The 23,251-nt window shown below is 51.2% G+C and overlaps 1 protein-coding gene across 2 annotated transcripts in view; it reads right to left on the bottom strand.

The window, feature by feature from the left end:
* The window catches only part of Plcg1 (phospholipase C, gamma 1), a 30,742-nt gene that overhangs the window by 5,343 nt on the left and 2,148 nt on the right, over positions 1–23,251 (bottom strand). For both annotated transcript variants that reach the window (NM_013187.2, XM_039104387.2), the window contains exons 2-23: positions 9,571–9,723; positions 9,370–9,463; positions 9,160–9,207; positions 6,768–6,852; positions 6,590–6,673; positions 6,354–6,388; positions 6,119–6,191; positions 5,937–6,038; positions 5,617–5,735; positions 5,441–5,526; positions 5,247–5,367; positions 4,483–4,651; positions 4,282–4,404; positions 4,102–4,203; positions 3,836–4,023; positions 3,208–3,408; positions 3,011–3,130; positions 2,753–2,933; positions 1,972–2,049; positions 1,164–1,267; positions 845–941; positions 532–601 (exon numbers count right to left, since the gene is read on the bottom strand). In NM_013187.2, coding sequence (NP_037319.2) covers positions 532–601; positions 845–941; positions 1,164–1,267; positions 1,972–2,049; positions 2,753–2,933; positions 3,011–3,130; positions 3,208–3,408; positions 3,836–4,023; positions 4,102–4,203; positions 4,282–4,404; positions 4,483–4,651; positions 5,247–5,367; positions 5,441–5,526; positions 5,617–5,735; positions 5,937–6,038; positions 6,119–6,191; positions 6,354–6,388; positions 6,590–6,673; positions 6,768–6,852; positions 9,160–9,207; positions 9,370–9,463; positions 9,571–9,723 — 2,433 coding nt within the window. The remainder of the gene's footprint in view (positions 1–531; positions 602–844; positions 942–1,163; positions 1,268–1,971; positions 2,050–2,752; positions 2,934–3,010; positions 3,131–3,207; positions 3,409–3,835; positions 4,024–4,101; positions 4,204–4,281; positions 4,405–4,482; positions 4,652–5,246; positions 5,368–5,440; positions 5,527–5,616; positions 5,736–5,936; positions 6,039–6,118; positions 6,192–6,353; positions 6,389–6,589; positions 6,674–6,767; positions 6,853–9,159; positions 9,208–9,369; positions 9,464–9,570; positions 9,724–23,251) is intronic.

The raw sequence follows: 23,251 nt of genomic DNA, 5'->3' as shown, positions 1-23,251 counted from the left end.
TCTGATATGCAGACCCCGTGAAAGGGTTGTTAGGCCTCCAAAGGGGTTGAAATGCACAGGCTGAGAAGCACTGCCCTAGACACTAGCTCAAAGGAATTCGTTCCGTTTCTTCCTAGCGGTACTTACAAACAGGCAAAACTGGTACACAGCTCCAGTCCACAGAGGAGTCTGCTGTCAGACATATATACCGTAGTGGCTGTGGTGCAGCCAAGGCTCCAACCCATCTGACTCATACCTCTTCCATGGAGCCATGTTTTGTAACCCCCACCCTAACCCATCTCCAAGCTCCTGTCCCAACCCTGTGGTCTAAACCATTAGGACTGGATGTCAGCTTGTCGGGGTCTCTGCCAACTTTTGACTCCATTGTACCTGGCACAGAGTAAAATTTACAGATGACAAAGGAGTCTGCGATTTCCAGAGTGGAAGAGTAGCCTCTGGAGACTCAGCCACTGGCTTCCTCTCCAGGAGCAGACAGAGTCACAAGGACACCCTGACACTAAGAGGAATCACGGGCTAGGAACTGGAGCTCACCGATCTGGCAGGCTGGCACATCTAAGACCCCTCGCAGCAAGTCCCCCAGTGGGCTGTTCTCATCCAGATGCTGTAGGAGGCAAAACCACAGGATGGTCAGCTGGCTGCTGCGTGCTCAACTGAGGGGATTTTTGACTATCTTTGGTATATTCACGACCAGCCAAGCATGACATACGTACAATAGAGACTAGAGTGTGGCCACACAGGATGTGTGGCTCACAGATGACAGGAAGGCCTGGGTGTGATAGACACATCAAAAGAGAACCTGGGGTCAGGGAAACAAACCTGTGACACTGTGTGTTTGCAGACATACCTCCCTCTCCGGCTCTAGGATTGCTGGATTGATCATCTCTTCCACATAGTTTGAGGGGAACCACAGCTGCTTCTTCCCACCATAGTCCCCACGCCACCTGTGGAAGCCACAGGGCACTGACTCCAGCACCCACCCCGAACTCTCAAGATCTTCTTGGGGGATTCCCACACATAAGGCAAGCCAAGGCAAACACTGCTCGTGAACAGGAGACAAATGCTCAAAGCATCTGTCACAAGGGCTTTCAGTGCCAGCTCCACAGGGGCCCTGGACTCCTGTACCACCACACCACAGGCTCTCTAGCCTGGACCGCCTATCTTACCAGCCACCATCTTGCTTTTCCACATTCTGGATGATGGCGCTCTTGGTAAAAGTCAGCTCATCCTCTCTCTGGGCCTTGTAGTCGAAGAGAGCTTTTACTGCACACTGCAGAGGTAAGACAATGGGGCCGTGTGGAGTAAAGCGGAGGGGCATGCCCCGTCACTCGACCCCGTACAGCACATGTACATACATGGGAAGCACTACTGTTGGCAAGTAACCCTAGACACAGTTCTCAATGCTGCCTTGTGCGAAGTTTCAGAATAAGCAGGATGGGAAGACACAGGGTTTTCTCCAGGGCAATTCTTGGCTGCCTAGGTGGACTGTGCAGGGTCAGCTCTCAGAAGTCAGGGCTGAGGTCCAGTAAGAGTAAGTGTGCAGTTCTGTGTAGCTCCCTACATAGTTAGGACCCTCACTTGTCGATGGTACTTTTTGCTAAGAGACAGGGCAATCTGCTACATTAAAGAAAAGGTCAAAACCAAGAAGATCTTCATGATGAAGGGACTGACTGGACAGTGTACCATGTGGCGCCTGATCTGCAATCCATGGAAGACATGGGGAGCACTTTGAAAGAACAGCGACAAAGGGCAGTTCTAACCCACGACACAGGGTCTAGAAAGTGGCTGAGCTCTGGAGATTTATGGTCATTTGGCAACCACAAGTCTTACAATCTCTTGAGCCTCAGAAAACCACAACCAACACTTGCTTCTCCACACCTACCACAAACAGGCTTAGAATACAGAAATACAAGCCCCAAGCAGTAGGGGACCCCTCCTTCCTTGTGGCTTCCTGTGCCGAAGACAGATATTTACCTTGAAAGTTGGCATAGGGTTGGCCTCCACATAGAAACCAGGGTTGCGGCCCTCATACAGTGCCCCATAATCGGGTTCCTGGAAACAGGACACATTGCGATCTGTTACCCCAGAACTGAGGTAAACGCACCTGCTAGCCCCCAGCTGCTCAGTTTCTGAAGCACAGCTGGCCTCTTCTAGTCTGCCCCAGCTCACTGGCCCCTGGCCGAGTGCTATCTCCCCTCATCCCCCGATTTCAAGGGGAGGATGACTGTAGGGACTTGACCCACACACCTTCCTGAAGATGCTGAGTTACCTGCTACTGAGCTGCCACCAGCAATGCATACTTAATGATTTGCTCAGGAGCCGAGCCCAAGTCCAGGACACCTCTCCTGAATTCAGGAAACGGCATGACCCTGACTAGGTCATGTCACAAATGACATCTCTTAGCCAATCCTGTGTGAGATGCCTGCCTTCTACTAAAAACCACAACACTGGTCCAAGACCCTTGATAACCTCTGCAATACCAAGCCCATGGTCTTCCCTCCAGAACCTTCCCACAGAACAAAGGCATCTACACAATTACGCCTACCCTGCCCTTTGCCCCACACACTCCAGACCAAGCCCATGTGTTGTGCTCATGGGGATCCAGCTACTCACTATGGCTCAGTCATAGAGCCCCCATGTGAACCTGAAACACCTCAGGACGAGTTTTCAGCTCGCCCAGACATCGTACATTTTGAGTGTCCTCTAACTATCCTGGTGTACCCGGCCTCGCCCACCCCGCCTCCGGCCTTCTCACAGCTGTCCCAATCTTCTCCAGCGCCTCCTCGTTGATGGGGTAGCGCAGTTTCATTTTGCGGTACAGGGGATGCTTCTCATAGTAGCTGATGAGGTCGACCAGGCTGTCAAACTCAGAGTTCCCCAGCATCACAGTCTGGCCTTCCTGCTGTACTCGGCAGTGCTTGATCTTTCCCTCAGCCCTTCACAATGACAGGACAGTCAGCAAGAAGACGGCCCAGACCCCAGCAAGAGCCCACACCTGTCCAGCACGCCTCACCGGAAAGAGATGGCATAGGAGTTGGGCTCGTTGCGCTTCCGCACCAGGAAGGCCCCATCACGGGGTACTCGCATCAGCATGTGTTCAGCCTGAGCTCTAGTCAGGCTTGCGTGGTACCACCTGAAAGTCGACAGAGTTAGGCCCTGACCAGTCCTGCCCACACCCCTGCTCCCACCCACCAACCACCCTTTACTCACTCTTTGCTCTCATGGGCATTCGTCTGTGGAACAGGCTCTGAAAGGCGCATCTCAAACTCATTGCAGCGCAGGGGCACTTGCTGATAATGTGTGATGAGGTCATAGAGAGAGTCAAAGACAAGGTTATCTGTCAAGAAGAACTTAGGAGTCCCAGCATCCTGCCGGGAGTGGATACGGCAGTGCTGGACTTTCCCATTCCGCCTGAGGGAAGACAGGATGGGAGAGGCATCAAAAACAGGTCAGAGCTCCAAAGAATACATAACTAGGCAAGGCATAACATTTCAAAAAGGGAGGCCATTCTCAAAAGAAGCTTGGAGGAGGTCATACACAACAAACATTCACTGTAAGAATGAATTAATGTGGGGTTGGGGATTTAGCTCAGTGGTAGAGAGCTTGCCAGGGAAGCGCAAGGCCCTGGGTTCGGTCCCCAGCTCCGAAAAAAAAGAACCAAAAAAAAAAAAGAAAAAAAAAGAACCAAAAAAAAAAAAAAAAAAAAGAATGAATTAATGAATTAATGTTCTACGGAAAACCTAGACCCAAGGCTGCAATGGTAACCAGTTCCCGTCTAGGTACAGCAGTCTATCATACACACGGACTACACATAGATATGGTGCTAGATGTGGGTTACCAGAAAGACAGCGTGTAGTCCCCCACGAAGGTCTCACTTTCTCGCACTAGGAAGGAGCCATCGGGAGCCCCAGTCTCTATGCAGTACTCGGTGAGCAGGCGCTCAGCAATGTGCCGCCCGTCGCGCCCAGCCCCGAGCTTCCCGTGGAACCACTTCTCGCTCGAGTGCAGCTCTGTGCTGCCACTGGCCTAGACAGGGTGACAGCAAAGACACCAGTGACTATCAAGTTCTCGTTCAGCTGAACCCACGCCCCTCAACAAGTCTACCTCCTTCGGCTCCTCTTCATCCTCATTTCCCTGGTCACTGCTGGTCTCCTCAGAGTAGTAGATCTTGCTGCTAGTCAGAACAAAGTAGTGGGGGTACCACTCCTGGAGGAGACCAAAGGGGACCCGTAAGCCAGAGTTCAACACACTGCCCCACCATGTCCAAGCTCAGCTAGACCTCACATGATTCACGGGGTCCTCCAAGTAGAGGATACCATTCTTGATGGAGTTACTGATATCATTCTCGGAGTACATCACAGAGGTAGGCACCTCCTCATAGGCACTGCCCTCAGCCAGCTTCTTATGCTGTGGAAGCAGACCAGGTCATGGCAAAACCATTCCACACCTAGCCCCATCTCCTGACGCAAGGTTTCTACTTCCAACCTTAATCAGGATCTTCCTCTTGAGCTGGTTGGGAGAAGGGAGCCCATCAGCGGCAATGTCCACGGGCTTGGTGAGGAGCGTGTCACCGAGCACCTTCCTGAAGTGCTGGGCCATGTTCCTCTGCTGGGCAATGCTGCAGTGGTCCTCGATGGACAGGATGACAGGGTACCTGAAGGCAACGGGCCAGCACAGTGACACTGCTGAGAGTCATGCTGCTCAGACCTCAGTCCAAACATCCTTAGAGTGAAAGAGTGGAGTCGAGGGCCTGGGCACTCTGCCCACAGGACCCCTCTGAAGAGAGGGAGCCCCTGGAGTGGGCTGGGGGCTCATCAGGAGGCAGCTGGGAGGCAGCGGAAACCAAGAAGTGGCAAGTGTTACAGAAGGGAGCCTCTGAGATGCTGAGGCTACCCTAGCAAAAGGCTGCACACAAAATCGGTCGGGAAAGACAAGCAGCAGCCCTCAGATGGAGCTTGAGGACCCTTTCTGTGCAGTGGGGACTGCGGGCTTGGTGGAACCTAGCAACTGAGAACGGCTCATCTTTTCTGGGCAACGAAGGAAAAGGAGAAGATCCGAGAGCACAGTTACGGGCGTGGTTTTTTTGAGAATGAGATACGCTTCAGTGCTAGCCAGAGATGCCGGGAGCAGAGACAAGAACTCAGGAACCTGGCTAGAGTGAGAGCAGAGGAGACAGGAGAAGTGGGTACAAGGGGTCCCAGGAGTGAAAGGACTTTCGGAGGTTGCCCATGGCCTCCACATCTACTCACTCTGAGGCTACGAACGCGTGCTCCTTGATGGTGTGCAGGACATCTGAGAACTTAATCTTGGTGGTGAGGGTGTGCCCATGGTAAATGACTGGCATCCCATCTGGCCCATCCCAGCAGTCCACTAGGGAACAGTGTCATCATGGTCAAGCAGTAGGTCTCCCACCTTCCCTCTCCAAACCCTAGACCCAACGTACACTCGATGCAGCGACAGCCCATCCTCAGGCAGCGAGCGTAGGCTTCCAGGGAGGACTCGCTGGAGAACTGGTCCCCAGTCAGATACCTGGAGAAGCAAGGAGAGGTTCGTGTGGCCTCTGGTGGGCCTTAATTCCTCCTCAGAAGAGGACAGATGAACAGAAAGAGGCATACGCACGTATTATGCGAGGAAGAGATCCAATAGTGAGACAGTGGGTTGTTCATGGTTTCTGGGCACACGGCATCCAGCTGTGAGTTCCACACACTGTTCTCTTTGGAGAACAGAAAGGTGACAAGCTACAAGAATAAATGTGGAGGAGAATGTGAATGAATCCTGGCTGCCACTTGGGATGGAAATAAGTACACAAGAGTGTACTCAAGTCTCAACTGCACTGGCAAAGTAGGCAGTAGGTGGCATACACAGCTTTTAGAGCACAGGTCAGCTCTTGTCACCCCACCTGTTTTCTCCAACAGAATGGTGGGGAAGGCGAGGCTCACCTCATCCAAGAAGAAGTATGGCTCCTCAATCTCTCGCAAGGGGTCTCGAAGGAAGCTGAGCATAAATTCCTGCACCTGAAGCCGGTCGACAGCCCACAGCTCCTGCTAGGCAAAGAGGAAGTCATGGAAGAAGCCACCGATGATAAACCCACCCGTAGCCTGACTCCCTGGCCCAGCCGTACCCCCTGGTACTCAAGAAGGAACTGCTGGAACTCAGAAAGGGACACCTGGCAAAGCTCTGGCCGCTCTCCAGTCCTGCAGGGAGAGAAGGCAGTGTCTGGCAGCTGGCTGACTTGATCAACAGCCAAGGGGCCCCTGGCTAATTAATGTAGATGCCCAGTGGTTTATTATGCCCCACCCCCACCTGGATCTGAAACCACCCAGAGAAAAAGCCCAATTGGCTGTTCTAAACCAAACCTCAAAGTGTTGGTTTCCAAGAACGGAAGGTCCATCTGCAGAGAACAGAATCTGGTCAGGAGGAGAGCCCTGGGAGACCATGCAGGAAAGGGGCTCTTAAGAAAAGGTTAGGGAGCAGATGCTCTGGGGGTATGGCTGGAGCAATGGCACCCAAAACTCCAAAGCAGGGCAGCAGGGCTATGAGAGGAGGCAGAGAAGTTGGGTCAAGGACAGGGGAGGGCAAGAGGCTCATGCACCGTCTTCTGGGCGCTGTACATGAGGCTGCGGTAAAGCTGAGCAAACTGCCCATAGGTGATGTCCCCGCTGCGCTGTTCAAGGTCCTACATGGGACAGAGCAGGACTGCCAGTCAGGCCCCTTGTGAGCAGTCACTGGCCTTCCTGCCCTGCCAGTAGACAGCCCCAAGGGTCCATTACCGTCAGCCGCTCTCGGAGGAAGCGCATGTTGGGGACCCGGTAGTTGACCTGTGACAGCATGTTCTTCAGGTCCTTGGCTGATATACTGAGGAGAAAAAAAGGATTCCCTTTTGACTTTAGGCTGAGCCTACCCAAGGATGGACAGGTAAACACCTGTCCTCTGGGAACCTGCAGTCTCAAGGGCACCATTGTTTCAAACTGCTTAGGAGAGCAGGTCAGGCTGGGGTCAGGGGAAGAATAAGCCACCCCCAGCAGTTGTCCCTGCTCACATCTCGTGCCCACTGCCAGTAACTGGAATACCCTGGGACCCACAGGCCCCAGAATGGCAGCAGGGAAGGAAGCATGTGCACCCTTAGCACAAATGACTGCTGCTGCTTGGCTGTTACTCCTGAGGCTGGACAGTAAACTGACTCCAGGAGAGGAACCTAGTCAGAGACAGGAAGAGGAGAGAGATGGAGGGGAAGGGACGGGGGGGGGGGGGGAGGAAAGGACAGGGAGAAATAGGAGGGGAGAGGGAGGGCGCCCAGGAACAGGATGCTCTCCTGGGAGTGGGTGCTGAATAGGGGCACACCTGTCTCCTTGGTGAATAAGGACCTAAAGCCAAGCAGGAAGGCTCAGATCTTCACCAGGGGTGGAATCTCCAGAACAGTAGTACTCAAATTAACATGGCGACTCTTAAAACAGTTCCTCCTCATGCTGCGGTAACCTCTAAGTAGACCATTATTTCATAGCTTCATAAGGGTAACTTTGCTACTGTCAGGAACCCTACTGTAAATGTCTGCTATGCAGATGGTCTAAGGTGACACCTGTGAAAGGTCACCCAACCTTCCCAAAGGGACTGAGACCCACAGGTTGAGAACCAGTGCTCTATGGAGAGCATTAGGTCACCTGACCCTCAGTCACCCAGGAAGCTGTTGTCAAGGGGCCACATACTCACCAAGGAGACCGAAGCTGACCCTCCCTTTCCCATCGTCATAGAAACGAGCTGCTCTTTCCACTCTGCTGTGCTTGCTTCTTGCTTCCCCATCTACATAACTCTTACGAGACTCGCCTGCACTCCCTTTATGCCCCTGAGCTGCTCACCACTGGGCTGAGGCTATTACACAACGTTATTACACACAAGGGTAAACTTATTCCTCCCTCCCTAGTTTCCATGGAGTTGGTCCCTGGGCCTGTCTTCCCTTTTCTTGCTATCTGGGTCCATGAGTTTTTATTTGGAACCCCACAACTTTTCATTTCTCCTGTCCACACCCCTGTGTTCCACCTCCAGCCCCGTCTCCTCATCTGAACTCATCCTACCTCCCTACCTGGGCATCTACTATGCACCATAAAACTTAGGGGCCCTAAGCTCCCCAAATGTGTTCCTCCCACTGTCTTCTTGTCTCAGCCAATGGCAACTTTACTTTCCAGCTGCTCAAGTCAAAAGCCTATTGATCTCTGACTTTTTGATGCAATCCAGCTGATTCCTACCATTATTACCTCAGTCTGAGCCCTCTCACCTACACCCAGAATGGTCAGACGGTGTCCAACAGTCCTCTACAGCACTACGATCTTGAGTGGTTTGGTGAGTTTTATGTTTACTGGACACAAGTCAGAGTCACTGGGGAGAAGAGCCAGCTGAGAAAATGCCTCTGTGAGATCCAGTACAGGCAAGCCTACAGGGCATTTTCTTAATGTGTGACTGATGTGGGGAAGCCCATCCCAGTGTTGGTAGGTAGGCTCTATAAGAAAGCAGGTTAAGTTATGAGGAAGGAGCAAGCCAGTAAGCAGCACCCCTCCATGACCTCACTCAGCTCCTGACTCCAGAGTCCTGCCCTGCTTGAGGAGTTCCTGTCCTGGCTTCCTTTGGTGATGAATAACAATGAGGAAGTTAATTTTTTTTTTCCTTTTCTTTTTTTCGGAGCTGGGGACCAAACCCAGGGCCTTGCGCTTGCTAGGCAAGCACTCTACCACTGAGCTAAATCCCCAACCCCTGAGGAAGTTAATTTAAGCTGAATAAACCCTTGCCTCCCCAAGCTGCCTGTTCATGTGTTTCAGTCAGCAGTAGTAAGCCTATCTAGGGCACTAAGGAAACTCTAAGTCAGAGCAGGTCGTCCCTCTACACCTCCATGGCTTCCTGCCTCTGGGGACTATCAGAGCGCCTTGCAACAGTACAAGCTGCATTGACAGCAGTACCACCTGGTCTTTGCTTCCTCCAGCTCCTGGTCCTCTGGCTGCAGTGCCAGTCAGACCTCTAAGACCCAGAGCCAGCTTTGTACCCCACTGTCAGCAGCATGAGCTACCTCTGTGTCAGAACCCCTAACCAGTGTAACTCAGTTCTTTGGGCCTCTGGCTCAACTGCTCTGGATGCCTCCACCCCGTGGTTACACATACACCTCGGCTTAGCACCTACCGATCCTCTCGGTTACGATCCACTGAGTAGAACTGCTTCCGGAGCCATCTGAAGAGAGAGAGCGAGAAGCCTGAGGTAAGGGTCCCTTCTCCAGCTAAGGTAAAGCCCAGGGAGAAGAGAACGTTACTGTGTGCACAGGGAATCTAAAGTCTCTGCCTCTTTCCCCTTGGTTCCAAGACGCCTGGTCTGAACCATGAAGGTGAGTCTCACCTCTCAATTTGCAGGGGTGTGGCGGCCTGCAGCGTATCTTCCATGAGCCAAGTTAAGCCCTTGATCCACATGTTCACTTCATCCTCAGATGTGGCTGTGAGCAGAGCAAGAGCTGAGCAGAGGGCACCTCTCCCGTAAGAGCAAGTGCATCTGGGCTTCCCCACTGCACCCCACCTCCTCCTCTAAGCCCGCGTCTCCCACCTTGCAGGCTCAGGGTCTTCAGGCGGAATTCCATTCCATAGAGGATGACAAAACAGTGTGACTGATCTGGCCGGAAGGCAGGGTCTTCTTGGTAGCGGTCAAAGTCCCGGGAAGTCTTCCCTGGGCGGATCTCCTTGATTTCTCGGATATCGACTGGGAAGATAACGGCCAAGGTCAGGCTGAGGTCTTCACAGTCCGCATCGACAGGAGCACAGCCTGCTCTCCTTGGTCTGTCCAGTCTCCACCTTCAGGGACTGGACCCTTTCGCTGAGACAAACTCAACCACTCATAGTCACCCCAGGTGACAAAGTTGGGCTTGTCTAACAGCAGACCCTTTGTTACTGTTTAAGGTGAGGGCTCTTTGGGGACAGGGGCGGCGGGGGGGGGGGGTGTGCCTTATCCCTGCCCCATCTCCGTTCCATGGCTGAAGTACAGGCTATACACTTAGACCTGGGAAGAGCTGGACTCCTGAGGAACAGGGATACAGTCAGGTCCCCGCTGATCACTTTCTAACACATGTGCAGACCCAACTGGAAATCCCAGGCTGGGCAAGTCTAGCTTGGTCTCAGAAACCATGGATCAGGTCCAGAAAACCGGCAAATCCTGAAATGACCCACACCCCAGACATGCCCACACAAGACTTAGCAAAAGGCCAAGTTCTGGTAGGCCAAGGCTGTCCAAGAATGGCTACACTGTGTGGCTTGGTGTCCTTCTCTCAGTTACACAGGGATTCTCAACTATTCTCCTACTTTCACAAGCAAAGGTGAGACAAGTACATGAGAGGTAAATGACTGGAATAGCTACATCGACCTGAGTGACAGACAGAGCAAGTGAGCCAGTGACGCATTTACTCCTTCCAGCTGTAGTCTTACCGACAAAAGAGCGAAGGTCTGACTCAGTTTCTCAGGATTATGGAGTAGTGGGCTTCATGGGTCAGACTCTAGCTCTATATCACAGTAGCTGTAAGTCTGAGCAGAGACAACTGCCCTGAATCGGCTGCTACACTTGGGAAGGAAGGGTGATTAAAAGCATCAGAGAGGATGCTGGCCGAAAGTGCCCCACCCCCAAAGCATGGAAACTGTGTGCCCCACAAGAAGGGAGCTGTTCCTTGGCCAGCACTTGCCCCAATGCGGGCTCTCAGAGGGTCTGAGAGGTCCTGAGACAGCTGCCCTGACTGTACACCCACTCATCCTTGAACTCGATGGGAGCCCAGACAGAAGAAAACACTCGGCCCAAGAAGAGATTCAGGCTTCAGCACGCTTTCCCTCAGCTTGGGAACTCCTTAAAATGTTCTGACCAGTCCTCCTCCTAAGTAAATTCCGCTTAGATTCTAGTTCTAAACACCAGCATGGCTGGAACATCCCAAAGGCTCCAACCAGCACCCAGAAGTCTCCTTACTTGTCCCTTGAGTCAGCCACATTGCCTCATCTGTCCCACCTGAAAAAATGGCAACACTTGTGGTCCTATCCCCAGCTCTGCTACCACAAACAGCACTGGCCCCCAATTCTGTCCCCTCAGCAAAGCTCCCAGTTCTATTTTCCAGCAGGAAGTCTGAACTTTCCTGTTGGTGGCCACAGTTCTCACCAGCTAGCTTTCCTTCCTGACTCTTCTGAACCATAAAACACTGTTTGGACACCTGGCCCTATAGGCCCACTCATGTCCCTCCTGTGAATAGCTACTACCCTACATGAACCAACTCCCTTTTCAGCCTTTTCTCATGATGGGGCTCAGAGTCACCTTGACCTTTTGTCTTCCCTCTCTCTGATCCTTCCAACCCAAGTCAGACCTACAGCATGAACAGCCCATGCTCCTCCTCCATTGCATCCTGGATCCTGGCCAGGCCAGTTCTAACACTGGATTGTCTCCTACTGGAGATCCAATGGGAAGCTCCTTTCTAGAGTAATCACCCAGTCAATGCCTCAGGCTGCTATGAAATAAATGCTCGTTCCTCACACTCCAGGGGAGGCAGAGCCCCTTCCAGTACCCACTGAATGCAAAAATGAGAAAAATGCAGGCTCATGGATCTGGTGAGTAAAAAGGCATTGGGGGGTGTGGGTGGAGTAAAACGGGGGCTTTCTACTCAGTTCTAGAATTCTAGAGGGCGGGAGAGTTGGGTCACAAAGCTACAACTTGACAATACAGTTTCCAAAGGTGGAAGGAGGAAGAGCTTCCATTAGGAGGAAATACCTACATCACACACCACATGACCACCACAAAACTCTGCCCTTTGAAACAGAAGCTAGAATATTCTTCCAGTGCAAAGCTATCAAACCCCTCCTACACATTCCGCACACATATCTACATGACCCACAGTTAAGGTCATTCCTGCTGCTGCCCCTACAGGCTGTGTATACACAATAGACAGGCAGCTGTGAGGTCTGTCTAAGGCTCATGGGTAGGTCACCTGTGCTTCCCCTACACACACACACACACACACACACACACACACACACACGCACACGCACACACACATGTGGATGGTGTGTGCACACACATATGCACATGTGTGTATGTGCACAGAACCAAGTAGGCCCATGTGAGCTCTAGCCTGCTCTGTGTTCCAGACACATTTGCACAGTCTGAAGTTAGAACAGGCATATGATTAAATAGGAACCAGGAAGGCATAGAATAGGGAGGCCAGGGTCATCACTCTTCTAAGCCCATACTGGTCATACTGATTCCCTTCTTCCTCCTCCCATAAGGAGACAGCAGCAAGGCCCTGATGCCCTCTAAATCTGTGAAGTTAGAAGCAGACTGAGAAGGACCTGAGAGCAATGAAATAGCCTGCTAGGCCATGAGAGCATAGTCTGTGTCTCAGGACAGAGAGGAAGCCTAGGCTCATTCCCAGGAGCTGCTGTCACAGGAAAAGAGACTCCTTCATCAGACACAGCTCTGCTTTAGTTGCACAAGAGAAAAGGATGACTTTGCCAGTCCAGCCACTGTCTGGGTGAGACCTTCTGTGTGTTAGGAATGACTGTGTGTCAGCAAGCACTGTTCGCAACTGCTTAGATATTCATTCCCTATGCCTGGAAGACCCATGAGCCAGCATTCCCTTCCCTCTAAAGACTGTGGGAGAACAGCATTTGGAGGAACATTAGTGTAAGTCCAGCACACTGAGGTCCTGACGTCCAGGGACTGGGAAGTGAAAAGAAGATATGCGCTGAAGACAAGGACAGATCTGTCCACATCCAAGGGACCATGATGTTATAATGGCCCAACTGCAGGCTTACCATAACCTGAATGGGCACGGTCTAGCTAGCACCGCCTGTCAGGAGCTTTGATGTATGCACTCCTCCAAGGACAAGGGCTCTGGGCCAAGTGAGAAGGCTTACCCAGGCTTGAGAATGGCCTGGGTGCCTGGGAAGCAAGGGACAGCCAGTCCTTCACACTTATCTTTATAAACTCTTATGATGAAACCAGGACTTGGTTTTTCTTTTGTTGCTTGTTTCTATCCTTTTAGATAGCCCTGGGTCTTGCAGTTCTCCAGACTCAGCCTCCAGAGGGCTGAGATCCCTAGGTGTGAGCTACTGTGACAGGCTCGTCTCAAAGGATTTGAATAATGAGGAACCACCCACACCTATGCCAGGGACTAATGTCACATGGTAGCTCTAAGGCCAGACAGTCTGGTACACCAGGCAGAATCCTGGTGGTCTGTGCTCCTCAGTGTCCCTAATGGAGACCTTCCTACTCCTACACCTCAGGGAACCCACCCTGACCAGATATCTGTTCCTGAAGCTGCCAGGCCTAGCAGGAAGAACCAAGAACCATAGGGCCCTTCAATTCCAGCTGTGAGGTTCTCATAGGCTCTCATGATTTCAGATTCAGTTTCCCAAGCTGGAAAACAGACTTCTTCTCACTTCACAAGGTAAGGGCCTTGCTGAGAAGCACCTGCCTGTGCGTCTGGTGTTATTGACATGAGTCCTGTGAAAGACAGCCCTAGGGGAGATGACACAGCTGCCTGCCAGGGCTCTGCTCAGAGGGCAAACTCAAACCTCTAAGAGAGTTTTTGAAGATAAAGGCCACCTGGAAAAGAACCCAAGCAGTTATTCCCAGCTTACAATTAGGCTTTACAAGATGAGTGCTCTGTGTGGCACAGGTCTCATTGATTACTATGTGCAAAGGTGAGCTACGGATACTATTTCTTGAGTCTCTAGCACTCCCCACAGTGTAGGCAGGTGTACCCCACAAGTACAGTCCAGAAGAAAAGAAGAGAGACCAACAGGTCTGAAATTGCAAAGATGAACAGTTCTCCTTTCTGGATGGTTAGAACCTCACATCAACTGGGGAGCACCAGCCCTGACCTGTCCCCTCATTTCAATCTTCTATTTTGCTTTGGTAGGAGTTGAAGTGTGCTTGCTGCCTCTCTATGATCTGAGGCAGATGACACAAGACTAAATTAGTAAAATCAAAGTTTGTCTGATGAGGCAGGGACTCCGGAAGGGTTCCTGTTCCATCTCCTTTCTTCTTTTTTTTGCCTTCCTCAACCCAGGGACAAACTCCTAGCTGGAGACCCTGAGACTAGAGACCAGCCTTACTCAGAGGGTAGCATTTGGAGGATGCTTACACAGACAGCAAGAACCTTTAGACATGCCAGTGTCTAAAAGACTTCTCATCCGGGGCACCCCAGGTGAGAACTAACCCCAAGAACTCTGACAGCCAGGAAGGTGGCACTCAGGGCTGGGTGAGAGCCCACTTCTTCTATAGAATAGGTTCTTATGCTTCAGACAGGACTTGAGTAGGCAGAAGAAACAGTGCTGTCACAGGGAGAAGCTAAATGGCAGACAGCTAGTCTGTAGCTTGAGAAATGGGGAAGAGGGCTCTTCTAGTGCTTGGTTCCTGAAGGAAGACTCTTCCCAAACATCAGGCTAGGCACACGCTTGTCATCAGCTTTCTTGCCCATCAGAGTGGGCCAAGCACGCTGTGCATCCACTGCAGAGATGGACGTTGTTGCTAAGTATTCTGTAATCCAGTCAGAGTTCACCAGCAGGAACACCAGAGAAAGAGAATAAAACGAATGGGACACTAAACCTTTTAGGGGTCTTTACTACAACAGTCCCAGGGAGCCAAGCCACAAAACCCCAAACCTTAACTTAGACTCATGACTCTGGACCAGAACTCAGGTCCTAGCATCCCCACCTCCAACGAAGCCACTTTCCAAACACTCACTTTCACAGAAAATATCCCCCACAGGGTCACATGGCAAAGAGCCGATGGTGACAAGACACACTCTCCTCCTGTGCCTGTGCAGCTGCTGCCACACCAGCAACTGCAGAGGAAAGGAGCAGTGACCCCTCCTCAGAACCACAGCCAAACCAGTTTACACCCACAACACTGCCTCCAACACCTGACCAGGAAGAGCAGCTCAGCCTAACTGCATTCAGCCTCTTTCTTTCCTACCCTGGTAAACAGGAAGCAGCCATTCAGACAGCTGGACAGAGGTCCGCAGTCTCCCAGTACACGCCATGCTTGGTATCAACTGCTTCAGCATACAATCCTCACCAATATACAAGGCCACCTAGAGACCAGGGTCTAGGTGACTTTCCTGTTTAGGCAAACGAGGGATGGGACCCAAGGGGTCCCATTCCATGGCGATTCATGGCAGAGGGGCGTTCTGGAGGTTCATGATAGTACCAACCCTGACAATGGGTACATGGAGACAAAGGAGATCACAGAAGGCTTCCCACTGCACAGGCAGGCAGGAAGCCCTCTTTCCTAAAACATAGTTTATTTCAAATGGTAACAGCATATGTAAGTCCCAAAGGAAGAAGGAAGGAAGAGAAAGAAGGCCCCACAGAGAACACAGAGCCAGACGAGACCTCAGTCACTTGAAGCTCATTTACTCAATCCATGACTCTGTTAGTTACCAGGCATCTATCTAAGTTGGGTCCTGGGGAAACACATCAATGGGTACTGAGTTCCTGCCCTTCAGAAAATCCCAGGCTGACGGAGGAAACAGATGGGGAAGCAGATAACTATGAGGTCATGCAAAGAATGGAACAGTGGGAGACATCTGTGGTGCTGTGTGCACGGCCTCCCTTCTATTTGGTGCTTTACTCTTGACTTTTTCCACACAACCTTACCCAGCCTTTCCTGCTTCTTTGTGTGCTAAAGGCCGACCCAATTAAACATGGGCCACAGGCCTCTGTTCTTGTGCTCTGCTTTCTCCTCAATGATAGCCATGTCCTCAGCTTTAACTCCTTCTGATAAACAATTCGCAAAACATCTCTACCCTCTAAATGTCTGGTACTACACTCCCAACTGCTCATTTCCTTTCCTACCTGTCCACCTAAGGATCACAGACAGACAGACAGACAGACAGACACACACACACACACACACACACACACACACACACACACACACACACACTTCAAAGCAAATATTATCTTCTCATCCCAAACCCTAGGTTCCTGGCTATGCTCCTCTGTGTACAGCAACAATGTGAACTGAAAACTTCACAACCACCCATCATGGCTCTCTTTTCTCAGACCTAGCAAAATGATTCAAGCAGAAGGCACCGGCTGCCAAGTCTGATGACCTGAGTTCAATCCCCAGGACCCACATGGCAGAAGGAGAGAACCAACTCCAACAAGCTGTCTCCTGACCTCACAACATACTGTTCCAAGTGTCTTTGATTTCTATGTTTCTCAGTCCAGCTGACTGCTACTCATAATGAGCCCCTGTAAGGACATCAACTGGGTGCTAGAGCTCAGCCATCCGAAGAAGGATTAGGTTTGCCTCACGCTACCAGGTTATGTTAAACAGCCTGCAGACAGTCCTCAGAAACTGCAAAGCACAAAGGATGAGGTTTGTCGCCTCTGCTGGGTGGGGAGGGCAGCAGCAGCAAGAGCAGCATCTGGTGTCCTGTCACTGTCCTGTCACTCATCTCTGGCCTGTTTGCTTCGCATGTTACATCAAGCTCTTAATTAAACGGAGCTGTTTCACCCTTACAGCTAATACTGTGAAACACGTTTTAGGGTTCCCATTACCATCAAGGACACTAAGCACAGAGTGGTTAATGATCATACCGAAGGTGACAGTTGGCAAGGGGCAGAGCCAACGATATCTCTAAGCCAAGCCGATGTGCCCCTGGCTGTGCCTTGGGATCCCTGTGGGAAGCAGCCAAGTGGGAACAACACAGGGAGGATGGCAGGACTCCAGCCTGCTTTATGGCACTAGTAACAAAAGCCCTATGTGTGTTTTAAGTTCTATTATTGTTGTTGTTTTTGTTGTTGTTAGTGTGTGTGTGTGTGTGTAAGGGTGCACACATCCCATAACACTACGGAGGCCAGAGAACAACTACAGGTTCCAGTGATCAAAGGCTGCAGGCCTTTGTTTGCTCGGCAAGTGTGTTTCCCCCTCAACGAGCTGTCTCTCAGTTCTCCTATGTTGCTCTAGGGCTGTCTGATTGTTTTGTTTTAAATTCCTTGAGGACACGAACTATGTCTATCATCTTCACTGCTCCATACCTAGCAGAAACTTAACATGTGTACAAAGAAAGACAACTATAATGAGAGTCTTGGCTGACCGACATGCTCCTGCCAGCAGACAAGACAGACCTCACAGCCTCAGTCCCAGGCCTCTCTGCTGCCCTGCCTATTGTATGCCCCTCCCAAAGGGCAGAGGACCAACAATGGTCAGGAGGAGAAGGGAAAATCTGGGCCCTCTCTACCACAAAGAAAGCAGTTCCAGACTGAAGAGGAGACAAGCCGGGGAGGGGCTTCCCCTGCCAAAAGAACTGAGCTACTCTTACTACTTGCTTGTACAAGTAGGTAATTCTCAAAGACAAAGGAAGTCATCAAGTTGGAGGTTGGTGACCACAGACTTATTTCTTTATATCCTAGGAGGTTTTCCTGCTTTGAAGCTTCATGGCCCCACCCCTCCATAGCACTGGACTCAAGAGGCCTTTCCCCAAAACCCCTGATAAAATGCCACTGTTACCTTCTGCGCCTCCCTGGTAGATAATGCTAAGTGGTTCCAAGAAGGAACCCAACACAAGCACATTACACTCTTTCACTGTTGCGGGTGAGGAAGTGACTGGGGCAGGAAAAGAAAAGCTGCCTCCAGTATATGAGGCTTCAGGTGAGATCATTAGGTGGCTGCAGAGCTTTAGAGAAGAACCATCCTGCCTGTGCCAACCCCTAAGCTGCCCAAGGAAGGGACTCCACACCTATGCTGACCCTACCACCACCTGAGGCTGAGAAACCTGTGGGCTAACAGAGGCTTTCCTCTGCTCTTTCTCGGGCTAACGACTCTAGAACTTAGGCCCACTATCTGGGCCTGAGACTGGAATCTCCCACACACTCACATCTACCTACAGACAGAAACTATATTGTCAAGACCTTATTCTTACCACAGCTATGGCCAAGCCAAGGCCTCTCTGACTCTCAGGTACACATGTCCCCAAGAATCACTCTACAAGGCTTTTAACTCAGCCATAGCTCCAGGAGGTCAATCCGAAATGAATGCCCCAGTTAAGCTGAAGACAAATTAGATCCACAAACACGTGGTATCAAACCTGCTGTGGGCTCCGAGCTCTATCACCAGTTGGCTCCGTAAACTCTTCCTAGTGTCTATGTTCTGCTTCACTTCAAGAGCCGCTACCCTGTGCTGACGTGCCAATCAATAGGGAAGAGGCTATACAGGAAAAGATAGGCTGCCAGAAAGATCTAGGGCCCTGGGCTCAGCTCTCAGCACTTTAAGTCAGTACTGTCTCCTATGAGCCCTGGGCTCACATCTGCTTCTGGGTTTCAAACTCCCCAGGGTCAAGGACTGGGCCATCTCTTTTTCTTGCTTATCCATCTCCTCTCTGCCAGGCCTGGGATCAGTAGAGAAGATGCCAGTCTTCTGCTGGAGAAGGTCTCACCCATTTAGTCCTGAATTTCGCTGAAGCCAGGGCCTCTGGCCAACACGGGAAGGGCAAGAGCGGGAAGGAAGCAGCAGAGCCTGTACAAAGCCCCTCTGCAGCTATAAAAAGCAGCCCTCCCTGCTTCCCCCAGGATGGGCCCAGGAGGTGAGAGCAGAGTACAAACACTTGTGCCTGGGCACCAAGCCACCTCAGCCTCTCAAAGGCTAGCCCAGCACCATCTCAGACCTCTTCTTGAAAAGAGAGCATGAGAGCACCAAGGGCTAAGCCAGGAATTCACGTGGAGACTCTTGAGACCAACTCCACGGTGCCCACCAACTCTCCCCAGCACTCAGCTCATGGCCCAGCACTCCTTGCTCTCTGGGGGCCAATAAGCAGAGTCTCCAGAAGCCTCTAGGAGCCTGGGTCTCCAGTTCTGTGGAGCTGTAGGAGCAACCACGATAAGAGATCAAGAAGCTCCGATTCTGTGGCTACCAGGGAAACACTAAGGCCACACAGATGATGCTTAGGGGGCTCAAGCGAGGCTAAGGGGGACATTATAGAAGTCTAAATTCTGTCTCTCCAAAGTCACACACTCTGTACCCAGCTTTACAGAGAAACCCTTTTTTCTAGCCACTAGGCTCCAGATTCCTCTCTAGCTTAGTTTGCCCACAGTGATCAGATCTGCACTACAGACCTGCCCTAGACCACTGAGGCCACTCTCCAGAGACAGTGGTGTGGCTTAGATGGACGGAAGGAGACATAAATGACAAATGAACCTTTAAACCACCAGTCCGAGGTTGGGCCTTTGTCCTTGCAGCATGCCCTCAACATCCTTCAGACAGAGCGGCCCGTGCTTGTTTCCTTCCAGCACTCACCACACCACACCCTGTAATTATTTGTCTGGCTGGTTTTGCCCTAACTGTATGTTCGATACTAGACTTTACAGCGCTTGCCACAGTGAGAAGCCAGAGCTCATATGACACCTTGCTTGTTCAGTGATCCAGTGAAGCCCAAGGAAGCCACAGTTCTTTTATATTGAGATTTATTTTTATTCTATACACATGAATAAATACTCATCACATGTATGCAGTGCCTAAAGAGGCCAGAAGAGGGCATCAGATTTCCTGCTAGGATTGAGGTTACAGAAGATAGGTGCTGGAAATCACAACCTGGGGCCTCTGCAACAACAGTCAGTGCTCTAACCACTGAGCCACCTCTCCTCCCTTCCCTTCCTTTTTAAAGAAAGTGGCTAGGCTGACATGAAGGCAACCTAGTCAAATGCTACCATAAACTGGCAGAAGCAAGAGAAACCTCACCCCCACACCCACCCCCAACAAGGCAGCTAGGCCCACCCAACATCTGATGAATGGATATAGGAACACAGAAATGGAGGTACAATGGACTCTGTTGTGAGGGGAACCGTGTGACTCTTTTCTCTGTAGAGGCTGTTACCAAGAACTAGTATAGTAGGGCTAAGTCCAGGGATGAGGTGCTCTGGCTTCCATGTCAGACAGCCTTCACTGTAGGAGGGGAAGGTCTGGGAAGGCTAGCCCAGCTGTCTATGTAAGTGCTATGCCCAGGACAAGACTGGAGAGTGGTATAGCAGCAATGAGTCTAGCTTGTCCCCTGACAAAAGCCTGGGCTGGGTACACACGTTAGCAGAGTATAGAGCAGAGGTCAAATATCTACAAACGGTCCACCTTAGTGTTATAACTTAGAGTAGGAGAACAAACAATACCACAGCAAAAATCCCACACTTAACTCTGTATGCTCCATCCTTACTCCGCTTTGTTTCCTATTATCTGTAGCAGGGACGATCAACTGCTTTCCTGGAAGCACAGGGCTATGCGGAGCGAGCGCACTCCCAGAGCATTATTCAAACACCAGAGCCTTCCTTCCCAGTCCCCAAACCCAAGGAGACAACAGGCTTCCAGCCACACCCCAGTGGAAAGCAGAACTCTGCTTTAACTAACAAGAGGACAAAGGGAAGGCGTGACTAAGGCCCCAGGTGTCAAATGTGCTGCTGGCCACTTCTCAAACATCTCTTAGGCTTAGATGCAATCTTACTTCATTAACCTTCGCCTGTAACTCTATGAGGAGGTTGGTTGTCTAGCTTTTGGTTTTTTGAGACTGAACTCACTTGTAGCCCAGGCTGGTCTACGCATAACTCAAGTGTGTAGCCAAGATGGTCTTGGACTTGCCATACCTGGCTAAGAACTGTTTTATGCAACAGCCCAGTGGCTAAAAAGCCGCTTACGGGGTCACCAGAACACACTGCCTCTAGCCACACATGTTCACGGCTCAGTTACCTGGAGGGTAGGACACAGAGGTGTCCTCGGTCATTATCAGAGATTCCTCCACGGCAGCGGAGCACTCTACTTGGTTACAGGTACACCAGAACACTCATGTCCTCCTCCCCAACACCTTTCCAAAGAAAGACTCCTGAGGTGGACGCTGACCTCTCCCCATGAGAGAGCAGAGAAGGGGCGAGTCAATCGCCTAACAGCAAGACCCAACACAGGCTTCTGTAACCTCAGGCCCTTCCACTTCCTCCAGTGTGCTCCATTGAGGATTCACTGCCCTTGAAAGCATGTCCCATAGGAAAGGAGAAAGTGAAAGAGACACTCTGAGTTAATAGAAGCGGATGCAGCCCTGGGCTCTGGGCTCTGTCACAGCACTTCCTGGAAGACTGGGCCTCCCCTATCATTCAGACAGAGAGGCCAACTCAAGTGTTGAACTGGCTTAGAGACAAACCCTGATATCCAAGCAGCCACTCCCAGCCAACTGCCTTCTCTCCACACCAATGCCCATGGCAGCAGAAAGCCCTGATCATCGAGGCCCTGCTGAGAACTGCAGCTTCATGCCCTTCATCAAAGGACTTGGTGCCAGGCACCAGCCCCTGACCGCAATAGACACATCTATTCTCCTTCTAAGCTGGCCCTTCTGGGGACTCAATCCTACTTCTCTCTTGTCAGATCCCACACATTAAGCTTGTTCACCCACACCACCCTCGGTGCCTAGTACTTCATACAAGCACTCCTCCGAGCCTCAGGAACCTTGAAGTTGGTACTGTTCACAGATGAGAAGCTCAGAAGGATACGTCATCGGCTGGAGGTCACAGAGCAGGCGAGTTGTGGCCAGTGTGTGTTCACTGCCCAGTGGTTTCCTACTCTGTACGAAGTCCATTCTTCTCATCATCATGGTCTGCTCTTGTCTCCTCCACAAGTCAAATAAGGGGTACGCAAAAACATTTACTGAACAGACAGATGCCCATCGTTCCAAAGGGCCACTTGAAGCAATGCTGGTGACCAAGTTCTCTGAACTCCAACTCAAGTCTACACATCTATGCAGATCTTCCTTCTGGACACAAAGTCCCAGGAGAAGCTGGAGTGTTGGCCTTCCTGGTACTGGGTTTGCTCAACTTTGTTAAAAGTCCCCTGAACGGGGGCCCTGGAAACTCTCACAGCAGGGAAACCTGGGGTACTGAGGAAACAGTAAGAGGTCTGGCTTCCCCTGGAAAAACGACAGTCAAGGAGGAAACACATGGCGGGAATGGCTAGCTCTGGAGATCCAGGCACATGCTTCTGTGCTGTTCTCTCACTGGGAGCCAGCAAAAAGGAATCCTGGAGGGCGACATCTGCAGAGCACTCTTAGGTGCCACGGGCCCACCCTCAGAACAGGCCTCTTGGTACTCCAGATTCACCACAAACACAGCATACCTTTAGAGGCTCTACCTGGAGCTACTGTGCCAACAGTGGCCCTTAACTGGACAACCTCGCCAAGTAGAGGACTGAGCTATCTACTATGGGAATTATATAGGGAAAGGTACGGAGTCGGAGTCTGGGAGGACGTCTAGGATGCAGATGCTCTCTGCCTGCAAATGGAGGTTTCTTTTCACAAGGGGCGACAAAGACTACAGAAAACATGAGACCACGGCCTACCATCGACACAACCTGGGAGCAGAGCCCGTGAGGACTGGCCATGCGGTCGGAGTGAGACCTGTGTTCAGCACTGGGCAGGAAGTCCATGCGTGCTCTCAACTCACTAGATTCCGCAACACAAATGCCAGACACCAGCCTGACTCCAGTCAGCTTCAAGCTGCCTCAGACATCAGAAGGTGCTAACTAGTTTCACAATGCCACAGTGAGAGAACTCAAGACCCGTGAGCACCCTGACGGCAGGCAGCCGTTGTCTTCCTCTCTGGCCTGGCTTCAGGCAGGGTTGAGGTTATCACCAAAAAGTCAAAATACCTGGGGTATTTGAACAAGAGACCAGACAGCAGTAGGGGTTCCGGCTGGCAACTCAATCCTTTTCACAATCTGCAGGAGGCTGCAGGTTTGGGAACCCACCAAGGCAGTGAGGTGCATGTGGGCAGAAGTGGGGCAAGGCTTCGGTGGGGAGATCCATTCACAAGGTGTGAAGTCCACACAGACTAGTCTGCCAGCCTTCATTCTGAACCCCAAAAATCATAGAGCTAGACCCAAGGAAAACATGCACATCTCTGGATGACCCTTGTGGGTCTGGGAAGATTACGTCCTCTGTATTCCTGCCACCCAACCTCAAAGACCCGAGTGAGACAAAATGGACTATATGGTTCTGTCTCTAAATCCCTTCTTTCTGTCCAGGCCCCAATTCACAATGACATCCAATGTACAAAACTCCAAACACTTTCTCTACAGAAACACCTTCTACAAGGCAGGTGAGTGGATGAGTAAATGATGTGCGACAAAATGAAGGTTTCCTCTTTCTTACTGAGTAATGAGTTAAGGGGAATGTGAACCTCTCTCGGCCCCCCTACCTCCAAGCCCTTTGTTCCCCCTAACAGCCACATTA

This window comes from Rattus norvegicus, chromosome 3, assembly GCF_036323735.1.
Source record: "Rattus norvegicus strain BN/NHsdMcwi chromosome 3, GRCr8, whole genome shotgun sequence".
Taxonomy (NCBI): domain Eukaryota; kingdom Metazoa; phylum Chordata; class Mammalia; order Rodentia; family Muridae; genus Rattus; species Rattus norvegicus.
Note: the sequence above shows the minus strand (reverse complement) of the source record. Positions and strands in the feature narration are given on the sequence as shown.